Raw genomic sequence first — 15,694 nt, forward strand, 5'->3', positions numbered from 1 at the left:
AAGGTTTCTCTTGCTACCTTTTTCTTCACTAGCTAAATAATGTTTCTTTAATGTATCGTTTTATAGACTAATGACAGTTTCCTACTTTATTCCTATAGACACTTTAATTGGGTTGTTGTTGTTCAATTGGAAATAATCTCATTAACATTTGCTTCTTCTGTGTGGACATCTGACTAACATCTGTCCTCTTCATTCACTTCTGTATATTATGTCACCACAGCTACACCTCCACCCTATCTCTTCATCTTACACAGGCTTCCCCCCTTCTTTCATGTCTTGCATTGCCTCACAGTGTCTAGTCATGGTCCTGTGCAGAAACAAAAGAATGTGGTTGAAGGACTTTCATGTTTGAAGGCAGATTTTTTAAAATGAGGATTACATTGCCGTCCCATGTCTTCATTGATTATTAGTCTCCTACAGTTTACCAATAGCTCAGAAAGTTTTTGAAATCCTTACCTTGGGTGCAGAACAATAAATATACCTTAATATAGTAGTAATTATGGTATTGATTACAGGTCTGAAGTGACTGGGTAATATAAACAATTCTCTCAGTCAAAATGTTCTTCTACATTTAACTATGTTGTTTATATTCAGAAAATATTTTCTTTCATAACAATCAGGCACATCACATTTGTCTAAAAATAATTTTTTAGTCAGTGGGGACAGGATTAAGTAATAAAGATAGCACAATTTCCTCATAGATCAAGCCAAATTAACCAGTGAAACAAAAGCAAGAAGTGGTATAACAACAAGAACAAAAATATGTTTTTTAAAAAACACTCTCTTCAGTTTTTTTTTTTTTTTTAAGTATAAAAACTTATCGGGTATAAACTATTTCACTGTGTGCTTAGCCCCAGGGGAGTTTGCTTACCCGGCATACATTTATTTGAAGTAATGTGGTATGTTAAGTGGGCACTTGGTAATACTCAGTAAATGTTAGTTCTTCTACCACCTCTTCTAACTCAGCCACCATATGACCTTGGGAAAGTGACATAATTTCTCTGAATTTCATTTTCTCTCAGTAGAATCTAGTTGATTATATTTGTCCTGTAAACGTCTCAGGAGTCTTGTGAGAAAAGAAAATTTTTTTAAAATGTAAATCATTACATAAAGATAAGGTAGTGGTATTTACTGCCTGGAAGAGTTGAGGGGGTAGAAAACTAGAAAACAAAGCAAATAAGAAATCCAAAAGAGTTGGGGCACCTGGATGGCTCAGTCACTTAAACGTCCAATTCTTGATCTCAGCTCAGGCCATGATCTTACTGTTTCGTGGGTTTGAGCCCCACGATGGGCTCTGTGCTGTCCCCACAAAGCCTGCTTGAGATTCTCTCTCTCCCTCTCTCTCTCTGCCCTTCCCCTACTTGTGCTGTCTCTATCACTCTCAAAAGAAATAACAAAAAAACTTTAAAAATCCAAAAAAGTCTAAATAATAACAATAAACATAAATGTTAAACAATAACAATAAACATGAATGATTTAACACACTTTATTTTTTTTAATTTTTTCATGTTTTATTTATTTCTAGGAGAGAGAGAGAAACAGCGTGAGCAGGGGAGGGTCAGAGAGAGAGGGAGACACAGACTCTGAAACAGGCTCCAAGCTCTGAGCTGGCAGTCAGCACAGAGCCCGACGCAGGACTCGAACCCACGAACCGTGAGATCATGACCTAAGCGAAAGTCGGACGCTTACTTAACCGACTAAGCCACCCAGGCGCCCCTGATTTAACCCACTTTAAAANGAATGGATACAAATAAAGTTATTATTTACTTCTCATCTATATGAGCTATTGATATGAATCCTTGCTTTTTCTCTTTAATGATTCTACTCTGTTACCTCTTCTAGCTCCATTTCAGCCAAATAAAGAAGAAGCATCGATTGTTCAGGAGGCATCTATTTTGTGCACTGTAGGTACAATTTCTCTTTCCCATAGAGAAATTTCATTAGCTACTGTACTTGAAATAGAGATGAGGGGAGATTGGGACACATTGACCCGGAGCTTCACAAAATATGTCACATGAGATTGTCAATGCAACATCCCAAGTCCCTTAAAGGTTCAGACCTAACATGTAATATACAACTAGTGTTTAGCAAACAAGTAAAACACTGAGTGGATCTAAGGGGAGTTTTCCTATATCTCCATCTTCTTCCCCCATCACACTTCTTAATCACTTTATCTCTTGTTTCCTTTTTTACATTGGAATTGTCATTAAAAACAGGCCTTATGACCAAGAAAAAGCACAGGAACCCCCAAGATAGGCTTTCCCTTCAAACGCCCCAGATTGAGTCTGTGCCATCAGCTAGTTAGAGTCTGGAAGAATAGTACTACACCTATAATCTTACCATTTCCTGGCAATGCCAAAGAGACCAGTATCTATAAAAAGAAAAGTAAAAACAAACATTAGATTCAATAAGAATCAAAGACACGATAAAGACAGCATCACAAATCAATAGAAAAATAGTCTGTGAAAAATAACTATCAAGGGGAATGGCCAAATTAAATATGTCACACTATACACCAAAATAAGTCACAGGTAAATCAAGGAGTTAAGTATTTTTTTTAAAAACTGAATTAGAGGGATGCCTGGGTGGCTTAGTCATTTAAGTGTCTGACTCTTGATTTTGGCTCAGGTCATGATCTCAGGTTTATGGGACTGAGCCCTGTGCACTGTCAGTGCAGAGCCTGCTTGGGATTCTCTCTATCCCTGTCTCTGCCCTTCCCCCTGCTCTCAAAAATAAACATTTTTTAAAATATTGAATTAGAGCAAAAATAAGAGAATATCTTATTTTAAAATCGAAATTACTAGACTTAATCTGAATCAAAGACAACAAAAGATATAGAGGAAAAAGATAAATAGATTAAAATATTTAAAACTTAAAACTTCTGGGTGCCAAAAATTAAAACTTAAAGAGGAAATGAAAATATTTGGCAACAATATGACAAAGGGTTAATAGTCTTAATACCTGAAGATTATTAAAGTGTAGATGAGTAAGAAAACACCAAGGTATGTGTCAAAAGTTGAATGGACAAAGGATAGAAACTGAATTCATACATGTAGACATAAAACATATATGAAGACATAAAGACATAAAAAGATGTATTTATAAGACATAAAAGAAAAAGTTTATGTTTGCTTGTAATCAAAACAATGTAGTAAAGGATGAGATTATTTTTTAAACTATAAAATTAGCAAAAAATTTTTGCAAAGGATAATGAAACACTAGATTTCAGGTCAGGTCATGATATTGCAGCTTTTGAATTCAAGCTCCAGGTCAGGTTCTGCTCTCTGCACTGACAGCATGGAGTCTGCTTGGGATTCTCTCTCTCCCTTTCTCTCTCTGCTCCTTCCCTGCTTACATTTTTTTTTTCTCTTTCTCAAAATATATAAATTTATTTAAAAAAAAAAGAAGAGTAAAATGAGATGAGTCTTTTTGTGTACTGCTGGTAGAAATCTAAACTAGTACACTTTAGGCAAAATAATGTGGCAGTATAAATCAGCAATGCTTGTATTCCTTAATCTAATTCTACTTGTAGAAATGTACCCTAAAGAAATTATTCCAAGTTTAGGCAAAAATGTATGCACAAAAGTGTTCATTGCAGTATCAGTGGAAAATTGGATACACCTGAAATGTCCAAAACAGAAGAAATGGTTAAGCAAATTAATAATCATGTTTAGTTTTTTTCTAAATGTGGGGAAATGTAATCGATCATACAGGTCAAGCTATGTAAAGGCCTATTATAATAGGCCACAGAAGGACAGATTGTTCCAGACAGTTTCTTCTTGGAGTTTTTAATCATACCTGAGACTTCTGAAATACCACTTCCTACCCTCTGAAGTGTTTTGGGTAAAGAAAAGTGAGTGTTCTCTGGCATGAGACCAACATGATTCAAACCCTAGTTCTGTCACTCAGCTTTACAACCTTGGATAAATTACTTACCTTCTCTGAGACTCAGTATCCCTTCTCTGATAGGGGATAATGGGTATGTCTGTATAAAGAGTAGTGACACAAATATAAAGTACTCTGCAAATAGGAGATGAATGGTACTCAGAATTACTAGTTACTACTTTAGTGTTTCAAAGTGGCAGCACTTCAAGAAACACAGCAACCTAGTATTGATCAGGCTCCTACTACGTATAGCAGGATGCCAGTGATGGGAGAAAACGAGCAGGACATGTTTACCTCTCGAGGAGTTTACACCAGAGTAGGAGATAGGCTACAAAGTTGGAAAAAAAAAAAAAAGTAAATGGAATTTTTGAATTGGGAAATTCTCTATTCCTCTACTTTTTTTTTTTTTTTAATGTTTACTTATCTTGAGGAGGGAGGGAGGGACAGAGAGAGAGGGAGAGAGAACCTCAAGCAGGCTCCACACTAGTGCAGAGCTGCACATGGGGCTCGATCCCACAAGCTGTGAGATCATGACCTGAGCCAAAATCAAGAGTCCAATGCTCAACCTACTAAGCCACCCAGGAGCCCCCTATTACTCTACTTTTTAAGGCTAAACTGACTCAGACCGAAAGAAAAAGGGAAGAGTAGTCCTCCAAATATACCCCTTGTGCCCAGCCATCCTGTCATTCATGACAGATGCAACACTGTCCCGTGGACTTTTCACATATATCAAGCTTGGTTTCCAGCTTTATATACACAGGTCAGCACTCATGCAAATACTGATAATATGAATGAATAACACTTTTCCTATTGCCCTTTCATAGTAGTTTCTCCCACAGGTAGAGATTGAAGTCTTATTTTGTAAATACTTACAGTGTTATCTTACCAATTGGTGGGATAGAATAGCTCTCAGGTGGCTATTGTTAGCTAATGTCCCAAACAAGGCAGAGTCACAATGGTTTCCAAACTAGAATCACCCTGGAGTCTTTTAAAAATTGTGGGGCACCTGGGTGGCTCAGTCGTTTAAGCATCTGACTTCAGCTCAGGTCATGCTCTCACTGTTGGTGAGTTCAAACCCCGCATCGGGGTCTGTGCTGGCAGCTGGGAGCCTGAAGCCTGCTTTGGATTCTGTGTCTCCCTCTCTCTCTGCCCCTCTCCCTATCTCTCTCTCTCTCTCTCTCAAAAATAAACATTAAAAATTTTAAAAAATAATAGTAGGGCCCAGGGGCACCTGAGTGTTTCAGATGGTTAAGCATCTGACTTCAGATAAGGCCATGATCTCACTGTTCATGGGTTTGAGCCTTGCATTGGGCTCTGTGCTGACAGCTCGGAGCCTGGAGCCTGCTGCAGATTTTGTGTCTCCCTCTCTCTCTCTCTGCCCCTCCCCTGCTCACTTTGTCTCTCAAAAATAAATACATGTTTTAAAAAAAAAATTGTAGGGCCCAGGCTACACCCTAGACTAATTAAATCCACAATCTTTGGAAGTACAACACAAGCACTGGTATTTTTCAAAGCAGACAAGTTTGAGCTCTACTACAATATTGTTTAATGAGTAAGGCTACTGGCTCTGGAATCAGACAGCCTGTAACCAAATCCTGGCTCTAACCAGGAGAGAAAGGGAAAGCATTTCAGAAGAAATGGCAAGCATAAAGGTTGAGGTGGAATCAAGCAAAAGACACAGTAGGGCAGTTGGTCAGCGTGTCTGGAGGAAAGGGAGAGGACAGCAGAATTTGTGGTTAAGCCAGATCCCAATGAGCCCTGCCAGTTTGGCTACCAGGAGGAAGCCCCTAAAGGAGTTTGAGCAAAAACGAATAACATCTCCCTCTAAGAGATCTTCAGAACATTATGGCTGTGTTATGCCTCTTAAATGCCTGTAGTTTATTCTGTATTTTATTCTGTAACACACAAACCACATCACACATGTTGCCACCTCCAGCGAAAAATGAGATGATCCAAGCCATTTGATGGAGAAGGCTGCCATCTGCTGGGAGAAAGCATGACTAAATCTGTTCTTCCCAGACGCCAGCGATGAGGCGTTGTTCACTGTGAGTCCCAGTGCAAGCACAAGTAAAGCATTTTGTAACATGACAAGGATGAAATATTAAAGTACCGCTGTTCTCCACTTCGTCCTCCATCCTGCTTCCTAAAGAGTCCATGTTTGAGGTGTTCAGCCTCTAGTAATGAGTTGTACCGAATGGTGTACAACTGACCTACAAAGTAAAGGTGGGAAGTACGTCTCAGAATAGATCTAGGGGGCATAGGAAGAGAGGGTAAGAGAGAGGCAAGGCGGAGTTTGAGAGAAATAGGAAAGCTATTTTTGAAGACTAGCTGTCATGATGATTGGGACTCGGGAAGAGAAATGCCTCAGGAGCATTTTAGCAGGTTTTGCTCTATGTATCCCTTCCAGGTACTTCAGGAAGAGACCTACTTTATTTTTCAAGGCTTTGTGAAGTAAAATTTGTGCTTGTTTTGAGTACTCTATTGTTTGGAGATTGATCTTGAAGCAGTCCATTCTATTTTGGGTATGACTATGTAAACAGTGGGATGTTCTTTGACATGATGTAATAAGCTATGTGATCTGTTACTACTGTTCATTCTTTTTGCTCCTCTCATAGGCACAACTCCCTAGCACTATGCTCCCCACTGCGTTAGCTCAGGGTCATTAGATAAGAGATAGGAGAGCATGGGAAAGGGTTTTGCTTGAAGGAGGGAAGGCAGAGGCAGGAGAAAGGGCAAGTCCTTCCATTTGGCTAAAAGATGATGACGACAACAGAAACCAGAGACTTCTGTGCAAACTAGAACCCAAAACTAGCACTTTTGTGACACATTTTCTCGAATTTCAAATCTATTTTTCATGTTCATTTTTACCTACTTTCATCTATGTTGAAGATGGCACTGGCAACTAGGTAGGTTCTAAGAAAGCTGGATTTATAACCCACACACGGAGCACTTGGGTGGCTCTGTCAGCTAAGTGTCAGACTCTTGATTTCAGCTCAGTCATGATCTCAGAGTCATGAGACTGGTTGTGAGATTGAGCTCCTTGCTGGACCTTGTGCTGAGCGTGGAGTCTGCTTAAGATTTTCTCTCTCTCGGAGGCGCCTGGGTGGCTCAGTCGGTTAAGCGACCGACTTCGGCTCAGTTCATGATCTCACAGTTGTGGGTTCAAGCCCCGCGTAAGGCTCTGTGCTGACAGCTAGCTCAGAGCCTGGAGCCTGCTTCGGATTCTGTGTCTCCCTCTCTCTCTGACCCTCCCCTGTTCATGCTGTCTCTCTCTCTCTCTCTCTCTCTCTCTCTGAAATAAATAAAACATTAAAAAATTAAAAAAAAAAAAAGATTTTCTCTCTCTGCCCTCTCCCTGGCTCAAGCTACCTCTAAATTTAAAAAAAAATTTAAATAAACTTTAAAAACACTTTATAATTCACACCAAACACCAGGATAAATTCCAAATGTATCGGAGATTTAAATGTTTTTTTAAAGATTATAAAAGAAGACACAGGGGTAATTCCTTCATAACCTAGAAGTGGAAGAAGGACTTTCTAATTATAATTCCATACAAAAGCCATAAGAGAAATGACTGATATTATAAAAATATTTTTATGGCAAAATAAAACAAAATAAAAATAAGCAAAAACAAAGAGACCACCAAGAAACAGAAAAAAATAGCCCATACATATCCCAGACAAAGGGCTAATCTTGGAAGTAAGAAAAATACCTAGCAACGCAAAAGGAAAACAGGCAAAGGACATGAAAAAATACATATCAAAAAAGATGCTTAATATCATCCAGATAGTAAGATAAAGGCAGATTAAAACTTAATTGACATACTAGTTTTTTATCAATTAGATTTTCAAAAAGCCAGTAGTTCAACCACACACTATAATGCTGAGGCTATAGAGAAAGAGACACTTCCATTGCTCGTGGGCATCAACTCCCATGGAGGGTGATTTTGATAAACCAAAGTTCCAGATGTGTTTACCCTTCAGTAATCCCACTTCTGGAAATTTATTCTACAGATATACCTGCATGACGTGTACTAAATGACATCACATACAGGCTTATCTATTAAAGCATTGCTTGTAATAGCAACATCCTGGAAACAAACAAGGTGTTAAACTAGTAGTGGCACAACTATGTAATAAAACATGGAGCATCTGCTAGGAATTTACCCAAGGGATACAGAAATGCTGAGGCATAGNCACACACACCAAAAAAAAAACACACACACACACAAAAAACATGGAGCATCTCCTTTTTTTTAATGACAAAACTCTGTATGTGGTTATATGGGAAGATAAAGTGTCAAGTAAAGAGTGAAGAATAGTATGGCTTATGTTACCCTTTGATAAGAAAGGGGGAACACACACACAAGCTTGTACAGTATTTTCTTGTATTTATATAAAGATGCACAGAAATGAATAAAAGTGGTTACTTATAAAAGGGGTTAGGGGCGCCTGGGTGGCTCAGTTGGTTAAGTGTCTGACTTCAGCTTAGGGCATGATCTCACAGTCTGTGGGTTTGAGCCCCACATCAGGCTCTGCACTGACAGGTCAGAGCCTGGAGTCTGCTTCAAATTCTGTGTCTCCCTCTCTTTCTGCCCCTCCCTTGCTCTCACTCTGTCTCTCTTGCTTTCTCTCAAAAATAAATAAACATTTTTTTTTTAAAAACAGAGAGAGGGGACAGGGTGGGAGGTAGACATTTCCTTGTAGTCTTCTATTGTTTTGGGTTTTTTTTTTTTCAGGGATATTGTTTTGGGTTTTTAATCATGTAAACGTCTTACAAATTTCAAAAAAGCTTTAAGTTAAAAAAAACTTTACTCAATATGATTTCCCCCCACACTCCCACACTTTCCTGAGATTCTTTTAAATTATTTCCCTGATCCCTTATAAATCCAAGTTAAGTAGTCTGCGTTCTGTATGCTTGAGATTAAATATTAATCTCTATTTCAGCCTATTTTAGGTAAGTAGCTTAAATGAATTCTTTGTTCCTATTTTTTTCTGAGCCTTTCTTCTCCATTTAAAATAGAAGTAGTAATGCCATTAAACTAAAAAAAATGAAGTATCCTGTAGGATCCTCCAATCACTTTACTTTGTATGCTATACGAATGTGCTATGTTATCGATGTGTTCAGCCTCCCCATCCACACTGACAGTCCTTCAAGGACAGGATCCATGTCTTACTCATCTACAGCTCAGTATCTACACCCTCAATATAGTAAGTGCTCAATAAATTTTAACAGTGACACCCATGATTAGGCGATGCTATATTAGTAAGATGATGGACCCTATTCTATAATATAAATTTTTAAATTATGCGCACAACCAAACTGCCATGTCTCAGTCATCTTTACACCCTCACAGGACACAAAGAGTGCTTTAGTAGATGCTCAGCAAACATTTGTTTGTTTGTTTTTAAAGTATTTATTTATTAGAGAAAGGGAGAAAGAGAGAGGGAGAGAGAGAGGATCTCAAGCAGGGTCTGCACTGTCAGTGCAGGGCCCAACACTGGGCTCAAACCCACAAATGGTGAAATCATGACCTGAGCCAAAACCAAGAATTGGATACTTAACTGACTTGAGTCACCCAGGTGCCCCAAATGCTTGTTGGATGAAGAAATCTTATTGAGTGAACAGAAGCATGGTGACATGTTGGCTAAATATTGCCTAATATTTACACGATTGTATGTAAATACTATACAAATATGCTAGATGCTTATTTAGCTTTACTAAGGGAATTAATGTAAAGACTTAGAATTTTTAACAAGGAAAATCTAGAAAACAAATTGAGAAGATAGAGAGTTTTGAAAGCAGTAGTTTTTAAAGCAGAGTCTGAGAACTTTTGAGAGTCTCATCATCACACTCGTTCAGAGGGGTCTGTCATGGTCAGGGAAGGCCCTCTAAGAGCTAGGCTTTCCCACCTTTTAAAATGTGGACTGGCAGAGAAAGACAAATACCATATGATTTCACTCATATGTGGAACTTAAGAAATACAACAAACAAACATGGGGAAAAACCAAGAAACAGACTCGTAACTATAGAGAACAAACTGATGGTGACTAGACGGGAGGTAGGTTAAATAGGTGATGAGGGTTAAGGAGTGCACTTGTGATGAGCACCAGGTGAGGTAAGTGTTGAATCACTAAATTCCACACCTGAGGCTAATATTACACTCTGTTAACTAACTGGAACTTTTTAAAAAGATTTTTTAAGAAAACTCTTAGGTAATCTCTACACCCAATGTGGGGCTCGAACTCACAACCTGGAGATCAAGAGTTGCACACTCCACTGACTGAGCCATCTAGGTGCTCCATAACAACATGAACTCAGAAGAAGAAAAAAAAAATTTAAAGAAATAGAAAAAAAACAAACCAAAATAAAATAAAAATGTGGACGGGGACCATTGATAGGAATTAATCATGAGGCAAAATCCTGGAAAACAGTTAAGTATCTAGGGAGACGAAACCACAAATACAGATTCTAAAGCCGGAGCAAGTATGGGATTGGCCTTTTAGAGAACAGAAAAGAAGCCTGTATGACTGGGCAGAGTAAGCAGGAGGGAGAGAGGGAGGAGATGAGTTTAGGGGACCCATGGAATGCTACAGACCCCTGCATAGGTTTGGTTTATCCTAAGAGCAACAAGAAGCCACAGGCAGGATTATATAGCAAGGGTGGCATCCTTATTTTATAAAATAGCATCCAGTTTGATCAAGTCAAAAAAATTACTACGTCTCTGGCTCCTCTTCCTTCACCTTCAAATCCAATGCATCCAATGCAAGTTCTATTAGGTTTTTTTTTTCTCCTGAATTCATTTATTTCCAGTGCTGCACCCTCATCCCAATTATGACCATTTCTCACCTGGATTTCTGCAAAGGGTTTCCAAGTAGTCTCCCTGCTTCTACTCTTGTTTCCCTGCAATCTCTTTGCTATTTTCTGGAAGCAATCAGTTGCAGGAATGAGGGAGTAACAGGAATGAGAGAAAAATCAAGACTTCTGTCTTAAAGTGTATTATATTTGTCATGCCTACGATATACCCAAATGGAGATGTCCAGTAGACAGTGGAACTCAGGAAATGAATGTGGGACTCAGGAAAGAGAGTAGAGCTGGAATATATAAATTTAGGAGGCAGCCATATAGAGATGTTATTTAAATCCATCAGTGTACATATGAATTGTAAAGTGGTGTAAAGTGAATTAAAAAAAAAAAGAAAGAAAAGGGGTTAGGATGGAGTTCTTTAGAGTTCAGGAAAACAGGGAGGGCTCAGCAAGTTTGCCCCACAAGCAAGCAGTCAGGTAGGTGATAAAACTGGAGGATTGTGGTGTCATAGAGGCCAAGAGAAGGAGGGACATGTTTCAAGAAAGGAGTGGTTAATTATATTAAATGCTGCCAAGAGATCAAATAAAATAATAATATTAACATCACTACTAAGAATGGCTAATATCTACTAAGTACTTATCACATACCACAATATGCTTTAAAAGCTTTATAGGTATAAACTCATTTAATTTTCTTAACAACCCTTAAGATAGAAAAGGAACCACTGGATTTGGTGACACAAAGGCTAAATGAAAAAATCTTTCATTCAACAAGTCCTGACTTGTTCCAGGCACTGTTTGAGGCATTGAGGATGAAACAGTGGAAAAGGTAAAGGTTTTGCCTTCCGTGAGCTTCATATAAATAGTAAACAAATAGACACAGGATACCGTACAGTCAATAAGATAAGTACTTTTAAAAATATGAGGTCAAAGAGTGTTCTTTTTGACAAAATGATCTGGTATGTCTTTATAAGGCAACAAATACTTGAGGTAAGGGCTCCTGGAAGAGGAAAAGCCAAATGAAATGACTATGAGATGGCAGCAATGAGGCCCACGTGGCTTGAGAATAGAGACGGTGTGGACAGTAGTGGGACATCTGGTTGCGGAGGCAGTCCTGGTCCAGATCACGAGGGGCCTTGCAGGCCTGCTAAGGACTTCAGATTACAAACTAAGTGAGATGAGAACCCCCTCTGGAGAGGTGAAAGCAGGAAAGCTGCATATTATTTATGTTCTAAAGACCTGTGATTACTATATGTACAATAAATTGGGGAATGGTGGGGGGGCGGGATGGGACCAGAGTGGAAGCAAGAGTAAGCTGAAAGCTACTATAGTAGACCAAGCAAGAGATGACAGTGGGTTACAAAGATGATGAAGCTTTAGATGTTAATAAATGGTCAGTTATGATATATCTCAAAATTGGGGTTTGCTAATGGTTTGGAGGCTGGGTTTAAGAGAAAAACAGATGTCAAGAATGACTCCAAGGTTTTTTATTCTAGCACCTGGATGAATGAGTGATGATACCATTTGCTGAAAAGGGGAACAATAAAGGAAGAACAAGCTAGGATGTGGAAGTATTAGTTCAGTCATGGACACATTCAATTTTGCATGCAAACTAGATATTCAAACTAGGGATATTAAATACACAATTGGTTATAAAATTGGGGGCTCAAGGGAGAAATCTGAGAAGTTACCAGCATACAATTAAAGCCATGGAACTGATGACATAACCCAGGGAACCTAGAAGCTGGGAAAAGAAGGAGGATCTAGCAAAGAAAACTGAGTCAGGAACAATTGATGAGGTAGGATGACAATGAAGACAAATAAAGACATCCAAGAAAGAGGGAATGAATGTGTCAAAAGAATAGATGAGGATGAAGAATTAAACTATTGATTTTGGCAAGAGCAACTTCAGCCAAGTAGAGGAGATGAACATTTAAGTGGTTCTCAAGAGAATGAGAGGAGAGGATATGGAGATAATGTCTTATAGACAACTACTGTTTTTGAGAATTTTTCTCCAAAGAGGAGCAGAGAAATAGAAGTAGTACCTGGAGGGGTAACTGGGGTTAAGGGAGTTTTTTGTTTGTTTGTTTGTTTTAAAGATAGGAGTTATTGCTCATGTTCATGTGCTGCATAACCCAGTAAAGAAAATAAAATGACGCAGGAGAAAAGAGGGGCTTTTTCTCCTCTTTTAGGACAAAGAGCTTAAAGTTAGATAAGATGGGATCCTACCCTTTAATAGGAATAAAGACAGTATATCCATATTTAACAGGAGGAAACGTAGAGTACATATGTACAGATGCTGGTAGTTTGGGTAGATTTCATGTTGGAAAATGAATTGACAGGGGAAATGTAGTATGTTTGCCAAGCAGTGCTAAGAGACCATTTGAATTTCAAGGTCATTAATTTAAAATCAGTGAGCATAGTTGTTTTTCTCTTGTCATTGGTTTTCTTATTTTTTTTTAAATATTTTTATTTCTAGAAGAGAGAGAGAGAGAGACAGCGTGAGCAGGGGAGGGTCAGAGAGAGAGGGAGTCACAGACTGAAACAGGCTCCAGGCTCTGAGCTGGCAGTCAGCACAGAGCCCGACGCGGGGCTCGAACCCACAAACCGCTCATCCATGACCAAAGCAAAAGTCAGACGCTCAACCGACTAAGCCACCCAGGCGCCCCTGTCATTGGTTTTCAAGTGCAGGCAAGAATTGGACTGAACTGGGCAAGAATGACAGGAGAAGCAAGGGAGGTAAGGATATTTGCAAAGGAGTGAGTCCATTGGTGGACCATGGACTATCAAGTAAGTAAAGGCAGACAGAGGACAAAAGGTAGTGATCTATGTACAAAAGGTAGTGAAAGGTTAATAGCATCAATAGCTTTAGAGGTGTGATTATGGCAAGAACAAAGTTCTTCAGAAGACAAGAGTGGAATCCAAAGCACAAGTGGAAGATTTTGCTTTTTATATAAAAAGGCACAATTCTTCTCTGAAATATGGGGGAAAAAATCCATAAATGTAAATTTGGGCAAGACAATAGGTTAGTGGCAAAAATAAATACATAAATAAATGAGAGAGCCCATGATTGATTGCTTCTATTTGTTCAATAAAGTGTAAGGCAAAGTCTTCAGCTGTTTGGAGGTCAAAAGTATAACATCTGGAGGAGAGTAAACAGGACAGTTAGTCACCTTCTCAGAGACTAGGAAAACTAACTTACTAGGTGAATAAAGTGGGATTGCTAGAAGTATCGAGTGACCGACTAAGATTTGTGGTCATGAAACTGAAATAAAAGCAATCACATGACTGTATGACTTTGTACAGTAAGAGTCAGCTACTCAGGTGCAGGCAGAGGTGGATGGTTAGGTTTAACCAGGGCTGGGGTTTTGCCAAGAGAAGTATGGTAGACAGCCAAAGAGTAAAAGGGGTGGGGGAATATATGAGCCCCTGATAGACCATAGAAAAGAAGCTGATAAAGAGGAGTCTAGGAGAACATGAGAGTAAAAGTGGTCGGCTGAGGGACAGAAGTCCAATTTGGACAAAGAATTGGGTTTTTTTTTGTGGGGGGGGGTCATCAAGGAGAGGTCATAAGTGAACCAGTGGGTTTAGAGCAAGGAATGTTTATACCCAAGACTATCAGCTCTGTCACTTTGTGAATTTGGTGAGGACTATAAACATTTAGTAAATGTACATTTTTAATTCTGGAGTACTTTGTTACTACAAGTTTAACAACATAATAGCTAGCATTTATTGAGTGTCACCAGGTGCCAAATACTGACAAAAATATCCTTCCTTCAAGGATACCATCCTTTAATTGGGGAGAAAGATAATGATGTAATACAAAATCTTAAGTGCTATGATAGAGTCATGTTCGAAGTGGCAACCCAGAGAAAACGCAATGACTAACTGTAGTGAAGAATTAAGGGCTTTAAAGAGAAGTTACAATGAATAACCAAGGACAGCTAGGAGGTCATCAGGTGAAGTGAAGAGATTCAGTTTTTCTCATTACCAGAGTCTCAATTACCCATCAGAGGACTGTAAAGCAGCAGGTAAATGACACAAAAATGACCCTCCTTTAAAACAAGGTGAGCTCTTGCATGCAAACATCCACATTAGGACCCCCAGTTCTACACAGGGCGGAGTTGCTCAGTGCCTTTGGAAGGGCCCCAGCACCTACCACTTAGACAAGACTGCGGAATCCGAGGCGGGAATCTGGTCACCAGAGAAGGGGCGGTCGCCAGGGTGGCGCTGGGAAGCACCTCGACTTTGTGGGGCTTGCGGGTCTCGCGAGGAGCAGGGGGACCCCGGGGCTTACTGGACTTGCGCAGTACATGGGGCTCGTAGGCTTCATGGGGCTCCTGGGGCTCACAGGGTTCGTGGGGCTCACAGGGTTCGTAGGGCTCATAGTGTCTGTGGGGCCCATAAGGCTTGTGGGGCTCATAAGGTTTGTGGGGTTCAGATGTCTCCTCGGACTCATAAAGGTCGATGCACAGGTCTCGCGTGCTCTGCTCGTTGGCCTCCCCCGGTTCCTCCGGCTCCTCGGGTTCCTCGGGTTCCTCGGGTTCCTCAGGCTCCTCAGGCTCCTCAAGACTGTGCACGTCGAGGAGCCTGACTACAAACGGCTTCTGAAGGGTTGTGCGGGGAACGGCTTTGTCGGTCGTGTCATGCCCATGCGAAAACGCAGGCGAGCCTGAACGTTCTAGGCTCTCCATTGGCGCCCAGAAGCTCCCGCTGCGCGCGGGGCCGACGCTCTCGGCGTGACACAGTCACGCTGTTTGTCTTCTGCGCTCTCCGTTGGGCCCGGGGTGGGCGGTGCCTAGGCCCCGCCCCCCGCCCCGCCTGCCGCAGCAGCCCCTCCCTAGGGCCCTCCCAGCACGTTCTCCGGTTGCCAAGGGGACGCGTCTCAGCCCTGGGGCCCTGCGGCGCGTGCAATCGGGCGGAGAGAAACCGGTGAGGTCCTGACCAGCTGTTCCGTGTGTTACTGACGAGGACTCTGGAGCGCTCTCGGTAGCTCTGTGTTA

General features: G+C 40.3%; 1 protein-coding gene across 4 annotated transcripts in view; it reads right to left on the reverse strand.

Annotated features, from left to right (window-relative positions):
• The window catches only part of SPMAP2L (sperm microtubule associated protein 2 like), a 48,248-nt gene extending 32,777 nt beyond the window's left edge, over positions 1 to 15,471 (reverse strand). For all 4 annotated transcript variants that reach the window (XM_077757691.1, XM_077757689.1, XM_077757690.1 and 1 more), the window contains exons 1-2: positions 14,851 to 15,471; positions 2,341 to 2,371 (exon numbers count right to left, since the gene is read on the reverse strand). In XM_077757691.1, coding sequence (XP_077613817.1) covers positions 2,341 to 2,371; positions 14,851 to 15,385 — 566 coding nt within the window. In that variant the 5' untranslated portion in view covers positions 15,386 to 15,471. The remainder of the gene's footprint in view (positions 1 to 2,340; positions 2,372 to 14,850) is intronic.
• Positions 15,472 to 15,694: the final 223 nt, after the last annotated feature.

The sequence above is a fragment of the Crocuta crocuta genome, unplaced genomic scaffold (assembly GCF_008692635.1).
Source record: "Crocuta crocuta isolate KB4526 unplaced genomic scaffold, BGI_CrCroc_1.0 scaffold282, whole genome shotgun sequence".
In the NCBI taxonomy this organism is placed as follows: Eukaryota; Metazoa; Chordata; class Mammalia; order Carnivora; family Hyaenidae; genus Crocuta; species Crocuta crocuta.